Source organism: Akebia trifoliata, chromosome 4, assembly GCF_017979445.1.
Source record: "Akebia trifoliata isolate Shusen 1 chromosome 4, ASM1797944v1, whole genome shotgun sequence".
Lineage (NCBI taxonomy): Eukaryota > Viridiplantae > Streptophyta > Magnoliopsida > Ranunculales > Lardizabalaceae > Akebia > Akebia trifoliata.
The window spans coordinates 9,288,386-9,305,195 of record NC_141378.1 but is presented as its reverse complement, the minus strand read 5'-3'; the positions used below and the strand labels follow the sequence as shown (position 1 = coordinate 9,305,195).

Below are 16,810 nucleotides of genomic sequence, written 5' to 3'. Positions count from 1 at the left end.
CTATTTGGTTTACCCAATTTAAAATGACTTGTCGGGACAATTGTCGTTCGACCCGTCTTAATAAATGTTTGGAGTCCATCAAGCAGTCTAGATCACTTCAATACATTCAAAGTATGAGTTTTATCTGTTGAACTTTTTGTGATTTATTTATTTATCTATGAGATGTAGCGAATGGTGACATTCTTTAAAACTTGGCAAGTTTTGATGTCTATTACACCAAGAATCCGACCACACTGACTATGATAGTGAGGGAAAAAGGTTTACTAAACCTCATCCACCGTCAAAAGGACCTCGAGATGTGTAAAACAAATTCTTAATATTTGTAATAAATCCCGAGATCTTGTTTACGCATCTCAAGGTCCTTTTGACGGTGGATGAGACTTGATAAGGCCTTTTTCCTCGTTATCATAGGTTTTCTCTTACTTCAATACTGTTTTTTTTTTTTTTTGGAAATATTATTGAAATGGGAAAGAAAAAAAATTGGGCACGAATTTTGCTAAAATTATTGGCCCCGACACATTTTTAAATTATTGATAAAAAAACAATATATATACCCAACTTGATTTTTAAAAAAAATTTACCAAAAAAAATAGTGTACATCATTTTATTAAATTTACCTATATATCCTCGTTTTGAGTTTCATATAAATTATTTTGTTTAAAAGAAATTCTCAAGAAGTTATAAATGTAAAATAAATAAATAAAAATGACCATACTGTGCTCCATTTTTGTTAAAATATTTAAATATTAAAATGAATATATATACCCTTTTTGATAAATATTTTAGAATATTTTCTTCTCCAACTGTTAAATAAAAATACTTGCCCTTTTCGGTAAAACAGTTATATAGGTATCATTTAATGCTTGCTATGTTCAAACTAAACAAATTGATGTTTCACACTGACGTTATGTTGGAAAGAATAAACAGTAATGTGTGATATCTCTACGGGTTCGTTAAATATTAATTTAGAACCAATCCAATGAGATTCAGATCAGAATTGGATCTAATAACTTATTAGATTACATCCTTATCAACTCAACATTTGGAATCATATTCCATCCGATAACAATTGGATTGGGTCCAAATTAGAACATATCCAAACAAACATACACACATAAATATATAGTTTTTTTTAATACATTTTGCCACATATTATCAGATCTTACTATTAAAGGACAAAACAATAAAGAGATGAACAAATCACACACAAACACAAGAATTTACATGGTTCATTAGTTTGCCTACGTGATCAGAACAAGAACAATCACTATTTTCTTTCAAGATTTAAGAGATCACTATTTAAAGAAATTGTGAGTAGACACAAAAATGTCTGTCTCTCAAATATAGAAAAAACCCAAAATTAGAAAATTCTTAAGAAAATATTACGCAATTACCATTTTTTATAACCCTAAAAAAGTTTGGGCGGAGGGCATTGCCCCCTCACTCTTGCAAATCAGCTTGCGGCCAATAGAATACAAGACATTTACACAACACCCAATCACTGTTAAATTAAGATATGATTGATCTGATACCTTATTAGTTTAGATCCAATTCTCAATTTAGAAGTCGGGCCTTATGATTTTTGTTTGAACTTCCACAGCTCCTCATATAACCCCTCTCCCAAAATCTTCAAGACATTGTTCTCTCCCAAGTAAGATCCTGCCATGACAATAACATCCTAATGGACAACATTTTCTATTAAGATTGCAAAAGATTATAAGGAAATAGTTTCCAAGAAATCAATTATTCAAAAAAAAAAAAAAGGAAGCTTGGAAATGAATTTTCCAAGTGAATGTCAGTGCTTGATTGTGTATTTAATTTTTAATTTGTACGAGGAACAAATATGCAACTAATCTAGCACATACATGTCACCCTTGTACGCAGCACGATGTAATGAGCACACAATCCCCATTAGAGTATGACAGTAGTTTCCTACATCGAAGCAAACAAGGAGAAAGATAGGTGAATCATGTTGTAATGGATGATCTCGAGATGTTATTGATCTAAATGAAAAGAAAAAAAAAAACGTAGGGGAAATCATTTTCTTCTAGGATCTATTTAGACAACATTTTCTTGCCATGAAAATAAAATTATTGTTCCATGAAAATGCACAATTATATATATTTATGCCTAGTAACAAAAGGGTTAACATGTCTATGAGGACTTTTTTTCAATTTTTCTTATTAAGAGAGATTGTAACCCTAATTTTCACAAATATGGTGGAAGTATCTTAATCATCACTTTTGGACAAAGACAATATTGCTAAACCACATAAATTTTTTGTCATTCTCCTTTTTGTCTTTTTAATTGCATTATGATTGTTGTTTTCACACCTATTTAATCGTATATTTTGAAAAAATATTATTTTTTCATCTATTTTTTTCCAGCGCAATCATAAATATCCATATATGTATTTTTGACTTAGATGAGAACAAAATCAAAATTACTTAGAAAAAAAAATGGAGGGATTGGAAAGCAAATTTCAACTTAATTTTTAACTAATTAGGGGGTTATGCTCTTATGCTATTTATGATCTTTTCTTTGAGGAATCAAAAAAAAAAAAAGTTTAATTGTTTTCTTCTTTTTCTAAAGATAAAGATTCTTTTATATGGGTCCCAACATACATGGTACTATACGTTATAGATCGTAGTACAGAGTCCTTGGACTTGATTGGGTTCTTCAATTGTAGGGTTCCTCCCCCAACTGTAAAGATGGTGGAGGTAGAAAATCTTTTTGGGGTTATGATGGTGTTTTGTTGGGCACTTGATCAAAAGTCAAGATGAATATGAGAGATCCAGCTGGAATGAATTTGTTGAGCTTTTCCCTTACTAGTCTTCATCAGACACACACACACACACAAAAGAGAGAGAGAGACCCCTTGAAATCAATCAATTATGAAGTTAAAGTACACAATAGGAATGGGTCTATATTCAATAATCATTTTAGGTTAGAAGAAAGGAATCTAATATCTTTTTTGGGCCCAAAATCTATGAACTTTTCAAATCCTAAATGAGAAAACTTAAGGATGAATGAAGCAAATCATGGAAGGCTTGTTTTATAGGTGAAGTTGCTATCTTGCTATCACACCAAGTAGGCTGATCTATTGAAAGTTTCTTGAGATTCACAATCCAAATCTCAAAGATTATTAAATGGTCTTGGATACAAAATTAGTTGAAGAGAAGGAGCTACAAAATACATCATCGGCAACATAAAGATTTATGTTAAAAATCCTAAATCAGAAAAATAAATCACGAGGTCCCACCTATGCTCAAAGGATGAGAAACAATTACAAGCTCTCTCACAGAAAATTACGATAAATACCCTAAACAAATTCACCACAAAATGTGGAATTATTATAAGAAAACATCCATGTAGATTGGTACCATTAGGTTCCACCAACTATAACATAAAATCCCCAAGACTGATATATAATTTCACTTGTTGCATGGGATTGGTTCATGGCTTTAATCCTACAAACTTCAAATTTGTGAAGTGTAAATACACATGGAAAATAAGTGGGAAAAATAATTTTTCCTAGAAAATACGATTTTCAAGTATATAGTTATGAGTCACTCAAAAATGATTCTTGTAGATTGGTACCATAAGGTTCCACAAAATATAACATACAGTCCACTCCACTAATAGTATAACGGAAAAAATAATTTTTCCTAGAAAATATGATTTTCAAGTGTATAATTATGAATTTTTCCTCAAAAATAATTTCTCATTCTTCTCTCCCCCCCCCCTCAAAACAAAAAAATAATAGTATATATATATCAATATTCCTAGTGGGTAAATCAGGCCAGGCAAAGCTATCTTGACCTGGTTCGGATTGGTTTAGTTGGGCCGAAAATAATAAAGTCGAGCTTCAGACCAGGCCTCTATCTTGGTTCAGAGATTGAGGCCAACCCATGGCCCTAGCAAAAAAGAGGGCTTGAGGAGCGGCCCACTTCAGTCCATCCATTTTTTTATATATAAAATTTAAATATTAGTAAAATAGGAAAAAAAGAAAATTAAGCAGCATTCATCTCCACTAGTTTTACCTATCAAATTATGTTGATGCAACAATGTATAATTTGTATGTATAATACATTAAACACTAAAATAAATAAAAAATAGGGAAAAATAATAATTCAAGCAGCATTCATCTCCACTAGTATTAACTATCAAATCATGTTGCTGAAACAATATATAATTGTATGTATAAGACATTAAACATAATTAATAAAAAATTAAAACAACAAAGGATACCTCTAAAGATACAAACATGAGAACACTTCCATACAACCATATCAACTAATTAGTAAATTATTCTAATAGAATATGTTAGTCTCTAATTCATTAGTTGTACTTAAAGGTTTTTTTTATGAAAAACATTGTAATTTCTTTTTGGCTTTTGAACATAGTCATTTCAGTGCTACTCTATACGGTTTCTCCATGTAAACCCTGTCTTGTGGTTGTTCAATCTCTTCAATTATTTCATATCCCAAAAATTGAAGGTCGGAGCTTCTTCAACAAAACCACACCACCACCACACACACACACACGCACAAAAAACACCCTAACGGCCCATGAATCTTTGCGCATCATTCAAACACTTTTGGGCTTGGGCCCATTTACACATGTTTCAAGAACACATTATAAAATGATCACCTATTAGCACACTAGTAGGACACGTGGCTAAAAATCATTGGGCCCGGGACTAGTCACTGAAGATATCAAGGACATTTAAATATTTTATGAAAAGTCCTTCCAAAATAATGGAGTAAATCCGATGGTTGAAAACATGGTCGAGATCTGAGCTAGATTGAATGATCAGCTGGCCCAAAACTCCCTAGTCTCTGTAATTAAGCCACATGTTGTGGTCCTTTGCACTTTTTAATTTGAGTCGTGATAAAAAATGACTCACCAGGTGGCATACTCAATCGACTCATTAACACAGAAAAGTTTGGAACCGTAGATCTTTCCGCCTAGGGATACATGATTGCACTTTCTCATAAAAAAATTTGTCGCAAGGTGTAAAGATCTACAATTTCCAAAGTTGTCCACATCAGTGAGTCAATTGAGTATGCCACCTGACAAATCATTTTATCACTGACTCTTCTAATTTTTCTTAAGTTTATTACAAGACTCATGATAATATGACTCACTAGCTGGCAAACTCAATCAACTCCCTGTTGTGATAAGTTCGGGAACCATAGATCTGTATGCCTCGGGATACACGATTGCACTTCCCTATAAAAATTGTATCCCGACAAAGTCATGTATCCTGAAGTATACAGATCTACGGTACCCAAGCTTATCTATGTCAAGGAGTCGATTGAGCATGCCACCTGGTGAGTCATATTATCTTTCAAGACATTTAAAACAAGTTATTTGGGTTCACTTTAATTTATACTCTATATATAGATCTGATGGTCTAGGCTCTTGTAGCCCAGATGCTTAAGCTCAAACTTATTTCATGGAGGTTTCAAAAGCTACATTCTGTTGGGTAAAAGCAAGAGTAGATACTAGACTTAAAAGAATCATAAAACTCCAAATACAAGATATATCAATAAATGTCAAATTGTAGAAAATAGAAAACACGAGGATGATAAGGTAATGTCTGTCGTGTAAGTGTCTTGTATTTTGTTTAGGCTTGGACTTCAAGAGGAAACAGTATCAAATGAGACCTTTTCTGAATCGGGGTGGACTAGGCCCAATGATTGAGGCCCGAAGCAGGAAGAAAAGGTCTTGGTTAGGCTTCTCTACTGGGCCATGCAGGAATTCAGAGGCTACGACCCCGAGACAAAAATAAAATAAAATAAAATAAATTGGGGTATATATGTATTCTTGTGGGAAAACTCATTTAGGGTTTTCTATTTTTAGGAGACAAACGTTTTTTCCCTACTCTCATTTTCGCTAGACATCCGATCCATCGATGTAGGCACATTGCCAAACCAATCTAGACTTGAACTCACGACCTTAAAGTTGCTTTGCAATGTGAACTGAGCTATGGGTCTAAGCCCATTAACTATCAATATAGGGAAAATTATTAAAAAGACCCTTACTGATGGAGATTTTTTAAATAATCCTTGAATTTTGAGCAATAGCCTGGTAGTTTGTTTTGTAAACCTTTTATTTCTCAATGATCTCTCATTATTGTCGAGCTCACCACCATTTTTTTTTTAAATTCGACATTTTTTATTGTTGAACTCGACAATTTTTAGAAAATGTCAAACTCAATAATAAAAATTAATGAATTCGACACTGGTAAAACCCACCCATTTTTTTTTTTTTTGTCGAGTTTTCAAACTAAAATATAAGGAAAAATTGGCTAAAAACTTGACATAATAGTGCCTTAGATAATTTCAAACCAAAAGAACCCTTGATCGATTTTCATCCAAAAATGAAGTGAAAAAAAAATTGAAAAATCCTCTTCATACGTCTTCAAAATGCTAAAAGCCCCTTGAAAATGGTTTATTTTTCTCTTTTTTCCTTCCTAAATCCTTTATGTAGGAATGGAGTCTCTGAAACTCGATTGGGGACTGAAAATCCATTTTTTTGAATTAAAATAGTGAGTTCAAACAGTTGGGTCACATTTGGCATTTCAATAGTGAGAAATGTGATTTAATGACTTATTAGAAATATTTTTTTTTACTAAATGAACTATTAAGAGAAGTACTAAAACTTAAGGACTAATTAGAAAGAAAGCCTCCATCATGGTCTTTTAAGTGATTTTCCTTCAATATAACCAAACAAACAAAAATTAACACATTCTAGTCTATTATATCAAGATTTTTTAAATGTAATATTACTTAACTCAACCAAGTTGCTTTAAACATGACAATCTTAACTTTGTCAAAGATATCATTCCTAACGATAAAAAGGCATCAATATTCTTCCCACAAGCTTGAACGCTAAGTTTCGGAGACTCAATTGAATAATATAGACTAATTATATCATTGGGCCATCAGAAACTGCTTAGTTGTGGATTACGTCATGGAAAAATTTAACTGAGGCCCTCCTTTCCCACCAAATTGTTGCATCACACATTTTCCAACTGATTCAGGCAACATATTTGTTATCAACTTAGAGAATTCTTATTTTTATATTCTGCACATATTATCGAATTCATTTCAATCCCCCACCGATCAAGAGGATGTATAATTCATATTGGTGGATTATAGACATTACATCCATAAGTATGGTCGTGTCCATCACCAAAAATCCTCACTTCTCTCTACAAAGACAAGCATCCACGAAGACATACCCATTGACCTCAATCTTCTCTAATAGACTAACAAAAAATGATCCAAATACCCTCATCTTCAACCTCAAGCCAAATACAATGGCTAGAGGCACTATCACAAAATTCACAAATCATTCTGAAAGTTCAAAGAGTCACCAAATAATGGACCTAATGATTAATTGATGAATTTTTTATTTCCAAAATAAGAATCTTGATTTTTCTTAAAAACATATTGCCTTCACTCCTCATCAACGTCAGGATAATATTTTTACATTTCAACCTCAAGATTCTATCATTTTCAACCTTCAAATCTCATGAACAATATAATCTTTGGAAAGAAATTCAAAAGCATCATTTGTATGATCTCAAAGTTTTTTTTTTTTTTTCAAATTTTCCATTAATCCAAAATCAACCAACTTGAAATCCCCATCCCTCAAGGCTTAAATAATTGCAGAATCCAAATTAGGTTACCATGACTAGAGGTTAAAGATGAAGGTATTTAGGTCATTTTCTATTAATCTATTAAGGAAGACTAAGTTCAAGGGATATGTCATCAATTTGAAACCACGTGGAGTGTATCTCAAATATACAAATAAAAAAATAAAAAAATGGAGGGGGTACATCTAAATACCAAGTAATAATAATAATAATAATAATAACAATGTCCCCAAAAGATGGTTCTCATGCAGTCAGTCAGTCATATGCTGGATGAAGTGTGGATGAGGAATGGGTGGTGTACACTGTACAGTGTACTTCCTGAACTATAAACAAGGATGGGTTTAACATAGCTGAACCCATTGAAGTATCCAGAGACAGATTCTCTCGATTAGAAAGTCCACGCTAACATCTACCACTCGCAATTCCATTGACACAAATCTTCCAAGTTGTAAGGAAGGACCACCAACCGAAAGAAAACGGTTATTAAGAGAAAAAAGGAGTGGAATCCATAGATGTTACTTTGTAGAGATGGACGTGAGATGCTAAAAGGATTTTAAATATCAGTAGGACGGATCTCAAGAACCACACTTGGAGTAAAGATTCATTTCACATTAGCAGGAATCTTCCTCTACACAAATGATTTCCCAAGCCAACCGCCACCCAACTAGTTCAATGGGGCACTCCTTTTCTTATTGTTTCCACAACGGTCACACCTTTAAGTATTAATAATTAAATAATAACCAAAGATTTGGATTGTATCAAAAGTTTTATAACTAACAATTTTAATGCGTGGGACCATATCAGTTCTTCTCTTTTAAATTTGATCTCATATAATAATATAATATTGAGACTAGAGAGGGAATCAACACACAAAAAAAAAAAAAAATTATGAATAGAGATGTGAGAGTCCAAAGTATTTGGATTAAGTATAACCAAGATCTCAAGGATATGGATTGTAAATTTAGTACCAACACCGATGAAATAGGAATGAGAAGTATTTATAAAATAAAATAAAAAGATGGTTTAAAAATATCACAAAGTGACAGACTTTATCATGTGGGTTCTATTATTCTACCATCCGTAAAGATGGAGAAGTTGAAGCTGTTGAAGAGTCAGATGCATTGTATTAAGGTGCATGATATACACTGTATCATTGCGAGTGCATCTTATCACAAATGGATAGAAATGTTAAGAGCCCAAGCTATTTGGATTAAGTATAACCAATTCTAGAATATTGTATTAGGCTCGTTTCCATATATCTTGGTGGAGGTAATATTTATAAATACCCTATTGGGGTTACTATGCAACAAAATGCAAACCACTCAAAATTAAGAGGAGTATTTCATTACGATATTAAGACCAACAATATGTTTATGGAGCTGAATGTTGGATGACAATAAGAAGTGTCATGTTAATAAATTGAACGTAGTAGAGATAAATGAGTGAAAAGACTAGGAAAGACAAAATTAGAAATAAATGCAATCAGGAAAATGTAGGAGTAGCTCCAATCAATAATAAAATAAGAGAAATCCATTAAGATGATTTGAGCATGTTCAATGAAGGTAGATTACAGCTCTAGTTATGAGACATAATTAAGTCGGTCCTAAAAGAGTAAGAGGTAGATCCAAAAGAGCATGGATGGAGATAAAGAAAGCAGATATGAACTCATTTCGTGTAACAAAAAACGTGTTTTTTTTTTTTAATGAAAACCGAGGTATCCAAACCTCTTATAGAACCCAACTAATCCTCAGGCATGAGTAGTCCCCTCCCCCACACATACTAAGTAACTTCTGGGATAAATCCCCCAAGGTGGCCTGTAAAGGGAGATTTGAACTCAAGACCTCTGCTTCCTGGCCATCTCGACATTAAAAAAAAAAAAATGGACAAAGTGAAATGGGGAAACAAGATTCATTTAGCCAAACCCAATCTTTGGAATAAGGCTTTGTTATAGCTAGATACAATAACAGAGAGATTTGACTTGGTGAAAAAAAATTTAGGAAGAAGAGAAACCTAGTACAAGTAAAAAAAGAGCAATTAACAGAAGCGATTCCAATTGCTTTCACGAAAATAAGAAGGAACAAGTTTCTTCTTTAAAAGATGGTAATTTCAAATGGGTCTGAAGCAAAAATAAAAAATTATCACTAAAAAGAGACAGCCAAAAGTTAATATTATCAGGGGTTCTAAGACAAAGGGAGATCCCCTTTCTTTCCCTAATTGATATCTATGTTTCTTTTTCCAGAGCTAAAAAGAACTATTTTGGTGGCTTATAGTAGTGAAAAGATATTTATGGAATCTACTTGCAAAAAGTTGGGGGGGACAGCATATATGGACCCTATGATTGAAGTTCTCCTACCCAACTTGCTGAGAAAAAGCACAATAGATTGCAATTGGCCAACTTATAAAGTTCCAGATATAGTAGAATTCATTTTTTAGATTCCAATAGATATTTTAGCTGCCTTGGCAGAACCCATCCCTAGATTGTAGTTTAGAATGAAAAACATCTTAAGAGATTGGGACCCATGTAATGGATCTGAAAAGTTTGATCTTAAAGGAGAGAAAATTGATCTGATTACAAGATGGTAACCATATGATCGTAATTAATAAAGAAGAAAGTATTCCTTCATAATCCATATAAAGTTGTATCACTATCACCTGATCACCATATCTAGAAATAAGGAGATGCATCAAAGCTACACGATATGCATGGGCATGTCCAACAGACTCTCACAATAACTTTTTTTTAAGGGTCGTGATAAATTGACTTGAAAAAGATACTGACATGGCATGCGCATGAAGCCATAGATTTGTTTCCTCAGGATACACTTGGAAAATATCTATGATTCTAGGCAGTTGAGTGAATTTCGAGTATCTTTTTTTGAGTCAGTTTATCATGATTCTTTTTAAATCGAATAGATTGTGAACCAACCATGCATGGGCATTCTTATAGCAATGGCACTCTAGTATTTTCTTTCTTGTTTTTCTTTTTTTTTTCAATACCAATAGAGATATCTTTTGAAAAAGTTAAACAACTTTTACTAAAATTAAATGTAGTATATAGGAAAAAATGTACAACAGGTCAAGATTAGACACATGTTACTTCGAGATCAATGTTGAATGGCAGTGAAAAATTACTCTCGTACATGCCAATAAGACGAGAATGGGAGAAAAAGTAGTACCTCGGGATGGGATATGATCCTCCGCAGAATTTATCCAAGACCATAGGGAAATTCTGTCTTCTTGGAATGATGTCAAAGAGCATAATCAACAACATAAATCCTGGAATCAGGTAATCATGGATCCATAAGATTGAGGAATGATCGTGGAGAGATGTAACGGAAGAAAATTGCCAAACTAAGATTTAATGGAGGTAGACCTATGAATGGGGTAGGGCTACGTTAGTTGAAGGATTGATTGATTTATGTTTTTTGGCAAAAAATATACCTTAAGCATTGAAGGCTCTTCGATAGATACCACACCAATGCCTGATAGTGAGGAAGATGAATAAGATCGTATGCAAAAATCACTAGCAATGGGAAAATCACTTCACTAGACAAGTAGGTAAGATAATTTCTTCATTATTACATTGCAGAAAAAAAAAATTATGCAGTAATTTAGATACAAATAGTTAATAATAAGTATTATCGGTATTTATGATCTTGAAGGGAACTTTTTGTGTGCTAATTTTCTCATAAATAGCTTCTAGATTGGTAGCTACAATACTTTTAGAAATCCTAAGAAAATTATATTTTATGAGAGAATAATGATAGGCAGGGCAATAGACCTAAAGCATAGTTTTCGATTTTCACCATAATAGACAACAATCCATGTGATATTTACAAAATTACCCTCAAAATGAACTTATGATTTTTCCTCAATTTATTATGGACTATAAAAATTACATAATAATGTGTTAGAAGCTCATATTAGAAGTTTATGGGGGAAAAAGAAAATGACGGATGCACGCCCACCACTACAATTGTCACAGCTTCATCGAAGCCTTATCCCAAAGATTTGAGATCAACTCAACGAATCATGTTTCTCCACAACCCACTTCAGTGGATCATGTCGAATATTACCTTGTAACATACTTTACTAAATACTCACCATTGAGCTTTTGGACAACTCCTTGTACAGACATTCACACCAAAAATCAGTCTGATTGAGGGATTGAGGATTTTTAACCATTTTGATTGAAGTATTTTTCGTTAAGAGCTTTTAAGTAACGGGTCAAAAGTTTCTAGTCTATGGGTCAAAAGTATGTGTGGCTATCTTTGATATGACATCAAAAGGGGACATATATTTATGACCAAAATATTATGTTTAAAGTTCATTTATTCTGACAACTGCAACAAACAAATGGTCCACTAGGCTCACCTCAACATTGGTTAAGCTTGGGTTTGCTGTCTACATGGCATAGCACACTCAAATAACAATTTGCCACCATCACATTTCGCAGGCAAACATATTTATTTTCCTAAACCATTGGCCCAAATAATATTCTAGTCATCAAATGGGAAAGGCATTAACCAATAGATCTAAAGACCATAGTTTCGAATCATGCCCAATTCAATTCATGGGATCAGGTGCGGTTGGATGAGTGATACGTAGGCATAAGTTCAAAACAGACCCTCAAACCTCCTATCTGAACATTAGTATTCCTCTGCATTGAAGAATAAGTGATTTATTGATAATCTTGAATGATGATAATGCATTAACCCTAGATAAATTTATTTAGAAATTTTCAATAGTCAAATATGGAATAAATCCATTCCCAACCCCTACTTTCTTAATCTTCCAAATATTATTCCTAATCTCTACCAAAACCATCTACATCACAACTTTACATAATGGATGAGATAGAATTAAATGTATCTCATGTATCATTTTATTGCATCATATAAAATAACAAGCATGAAATTTAAAATCTCGTTTTCTTGCAATATTTCGATCCAAAGAAAAAATTGAAAGAATCAACAATTCAAAATATTTCTGAAACATTGAATGTTTCATGATCAATATTTTGTTTAGGTCTTAGTTGAATCGGAAAGTTCCACAAATACATTCCGAAACAACACAAAACTTTGAATCACAACAGCGTCACTAGATTAAGAAATTGTATCAAAAATAGAATTTGACCATTTGAAGGTGCAACTTACTAAGTTAATTAAAGACTTGAGTGTTGATAATACCATGACCTGGGTTCAAAACCCACCTTCACCAATTAATTACTATCCATCATGCCACTTGTTTATCAAACACAATTTTCTTAGAACTCAAAATATAGGTTCGACAACAGGTTTTATCTTTTTACCTTTTCTCTTCTTCCTCTTTCCAAAAGTATTTGTAATTATATTTTCTTTCTTCTTCTACCATTCTTCAATATTACCTCTCAAATTGTATTGTCTTCTCTTCTCCCCTTTCTTAATAATACCTCTCCAATATTATCATTTTTCCTTCTTTACCCCCTTTAACTTCAAAGATTTTTTAATAATGCCCCTCCGGAGGATGTCCATGCAAGCCGCAAACTCTAGTTTTGTTAATTATAATAAAGTTAAGACATACCAAACTTAAACAATTTTCAGCTATCGAGCAATGAAGCTAATGCACCTATAGATCTGACAGAATCAATCCTTTTACTTTGTTCTTAGGGGAGGAACAGAGGGGTTTGTTTATCTGCATGAGTTACTGATGAAACAGACCACCCGTCCTTTTAAATGCAGAAAGACCTCCTACAAGAGCAACACCTGTTGACTCTACTGATTCAGCAACAAAACAAAGTATTGTGTTATCATTTTAGAGACTCATCCAGCCAGCTATAATCCTTTGGAATCTTGTTCAGAAACAAAGTGCTAAAACCACAACTCACAGACGTCAGAGGTCTTAGACATCCATGTAAAGACATAGATATATAGAGAGGGGAGAGAGAGGATCATGATCCCTTCTTGAGTACCAAAGAAAATCAGAAAAAAAATTGTTTTATATTAGTGTTTCCAAGGGAAGATCCACATGGGTTCTAGTTATCTTGGATTTTCCTCCAATAAATAATCATCCTATTAGGGCAAGAAACAACTATAATAACAATAAAAAAATACTAATTAAAATAAGCAGAATGACAAGATTGTCTACGTCCACGGGTGATGATGAGATCCTTTCAGTATTTCCATGAAAAAAATAGGGTTACAATCTCTCAATCTCAATGCCTCCTAATAAAATTGAAAATCACCTTCACAAAAATCTTAAAACAATTTTACAGTAATTTTCTAATCCGTACAAAGATGAAATTGTCCCTCGGGAAAAAGTTAAGGACCGATGGAGTGTATGTCCATTGTCCCATATAATACCATCAACAGAATACAAGGCACAAAAACAACAATTATATTAAATTTGTGTGATTATCAATGAAGAAAACAGATAGCCAAGAAAATCCCATTTATTTCAAGCCCAACCATATTTTTTTTGTTTTTTTTATGTTTTTCTTGTATCTAATCCCACTAATTACTAATTTACCAAACTATAAAGGAATTCTAGCTTTCTATTGATGATATAAAGGGAGGAAAAAAAGGAGAGAAAAGAACTAAATAAATAAAGAACACTTCCTTTAATACTGATTCCCCTCCCCTATTGTTATTCCTTCTCCTTCTTCATTTGTGCTTCCTGAGAATACAGGTCACACCTTATTCTACACTTATTGCTAAATATATTCCCCAACTGGCTCCACCCCACCACCCTCTCTTGTTTATAAAGACCATGTATGATAGTCTCTTGCCCCATATCATCCCTTGGACTTAAGAGTCTATTCTTCCTTGACTGAATCCATTTTTCTATCTTTCCTTCCTTCCCTTAACATAGAGCCTTCAACCCATTTTTTCTAACTACAATACACCTCCCCTTGTCAACAACTTCTTGTCCTGTTCTATCTGGCCATCTCAATCTCCATATCACATTTCTCATCTTCGTAGGATCTCGACATATTCAAACTATGGCGTCCAACTCAACTTGGACAACCAAGCAAAACAAATCGTTCGAGAAGGCTCTGGCCTTATACGATAAGGACACCCCCGACCGTTGGTATAATGTAGCCAAGGCCGTGGGTGGGAAATCCGCTGAAGAAGTCAAGAGGCACTATGAGATTCTTATAGAGGATCTCAAGCATATTGAATCTGGCCATGTCCCTTTCCCCAATTATAAATCCACTGGAGCAAGTAACGGCAAAGGTATTGGTGATGAAGAGAAGAGGTAGTACACTACTAACTCTTTAACTTCTATATTAGTGTGTGTGTGTGTGTGTGTGTGTGTATAATCTATATATGCTTGATTCAAGTGTGATGGCATGGGAATGTTTATGGATATCGATATCTCACACTGTCACTGTGCCATTAGGCCGCAGTTAAAGTTGTCGATCAAGAGAGAAAACTAAGGAAAAAGGAAGAGAAATCCCAATAAGTTTTTTTTTTGGACATTTATTTGGTCCATCAGTTGGCTCAGTTGTACACAAAGCTAACTTCCATCCCCCAGTTAGGATTTGTTTATTTTGACTAAAAATAATAATAATAAATCTATCCAGACTCCATTCAACTTCTTATCTTGTCCCCAATCCTAAAGAAAGCCCACATGAGATCTAATCCTACTCACTCTAGATCACATGTACTTGGTCGTATAGCTTTCTAGCTCAAACCATCCTAATATAATATATAATGCACCATCCCCTTACTTTATATGAGACCTAACTTCTTTTTTATTATTTAACCTCACATTCCTTTGTAAAATATTTGCTATGTCTGTGCCCTGTATTCTTTTGGTGGCATTATATGGGCAAAAAGGATAATTCATCTTTGTATGAACTATAAATTCATAGTTAACTCGTTTTAGGGTTTCTGAGGAAGATTTTCAATCTTATCGAGAAAGCATGATTGAAAGATTGTAACCCTGTTTTTCACGAAACTAGCGGGAATGGTCTCATCATATCTAGTCGGCCTAGGCAATCTTGCCAAACCACGTAAATTGTGTCTGGCTCTCTTCATTTTTTATTTGCAATTTTAAATTGACATCATTATTTCTCATGCAAATTTTATTCATTATTATTATCTATTTATGCTTGAAATTAATGTCTTTCTTAATCCAAATTATTTGGAAATTATAATGGTTTTCTGCAAGCTAAGGCTGTGTTTTTTCCTCTCTACAGGCTTCTCAAGTATCTAAAGCTCCAGTGAAGTCAAAGCTACAGCTATAAATTAAGTAGATCCAATCAATCGGATCTAATAAAAATTAGATGTAGAAGTGTGAAACTGAATGTCCTTTCTATGTTGTTCTCTTGTCCTTTGTTTTGGTCCTAAAGTTTTCGATTCCTCCTCGGAAAAACATGATGAGGAAGAACTTTTATATCTGTGGTCTCTCCTACTTCATCAGTGCTGTAATGGATTCTCTACTTCAAAGATGTATTGTCTAATCTAGGAGATCGAGTACTTTATTTATTGTTCAAACAATTGCATAAGAAAATCAAATGGAAATTAACGATTGCAGATCGCACAAACAAAGTTGAAGAAGAAAAATAAGACAATAACAGATCAAATTCACATTTTCTACAGTAATGGAGTCTCTAATTTTGAGAGGAATTATACGAGAATTTCTCCAATTTTAACACAAATTACATAATTAAATGGAAACCTGGCATCGTAGATATTGAAATTGATGATAAAACCCTCATAGAAGAGGAGATTTGAAGTATCAAAATCAAATTAGAGTTTAAACATCAATCACTGACCTGATAACAAGAAGTTTATCTTGAAATCCCCAAAGAAAGAGATTGGAGCAGATCTGAAATCATTCAAGTGTCAATAAATTCGATCTTGAAGTTGCAGAAAGGGATGAAGAACAAAGATCAAAATCTCAAGCAGTTACAGAAAAACCATAATTGGCGAAATGTGGATATTTGTGGTGTGTTTATGGAAAGTGGAGAGCGCGGGAAGTTTCTCTTCTTTTAAAAATAAAAAAATATGGTTTTATATGCTTTGGTAATGGTTGCGATTTGCAAAAAATTGCAATTGCCGCTAAAATTTATAAGTGAATCACACACCCTTGACACTATGGGTCGGGTCAACCCAGTAATTAGACCCTATCTAACCGGTTTTCTCTGGTTTCAGT

General features: G+C 33.3%; 1 protein-coding gene and 1 long non-coding RNA gene across 3 annotated transcripts; one reads left to right on the top strand and one right to left on the bottom strand.

Annotated features, from left to right (window-relative positions):
* Positions 1 to 1,390: 1,390 nt before the first annotated feature.
* On the bottom strand, positions 1,391 to 16,667 carry LOC147403603 (uncharacterized). 2 transcript variants are annotated; one of them, XR_015177534.1, is made up of 5 exons: positions 16,431 to 16,667; positions 11,111 to 11,151; positions 10,846 to 10,945; positions 1,866 to 1,932; positions 1,391 to 1,678 (listed from the first exon to the last, which is right to left on the bottom strand). It is a non-coding gene; the product is annotated as an uncharacterized LOC147403603 (long non-coding RNA). The 2 variants fall into 2 exon arrangements; XR_015177535.1 differs by having other exon boundaries at positions 1,391 to 1,659.
* Positions 14,285 to 16,115, top strand: LOC147403604 (protein RADIALIS-like 3). Its single transcript, XM_086439230.1, has 2 exons — positions 14,285 to 14,905; positions 15,852 to 16,115. Exons 1-2 carry the CDS (start codon positions 14,649 to 14,651, stop codon positions 15,877 to 15,879), a joined length of 285 nt encoding a protein of 94 aa, XP_086295356.1. The 5' UTR covers positions 14,285 to 14,648; the 3' UTR covers positions 15,880 to 16,115.
* Positions 16,668 to 16,810: the final 143 nt, after the last annotated feature.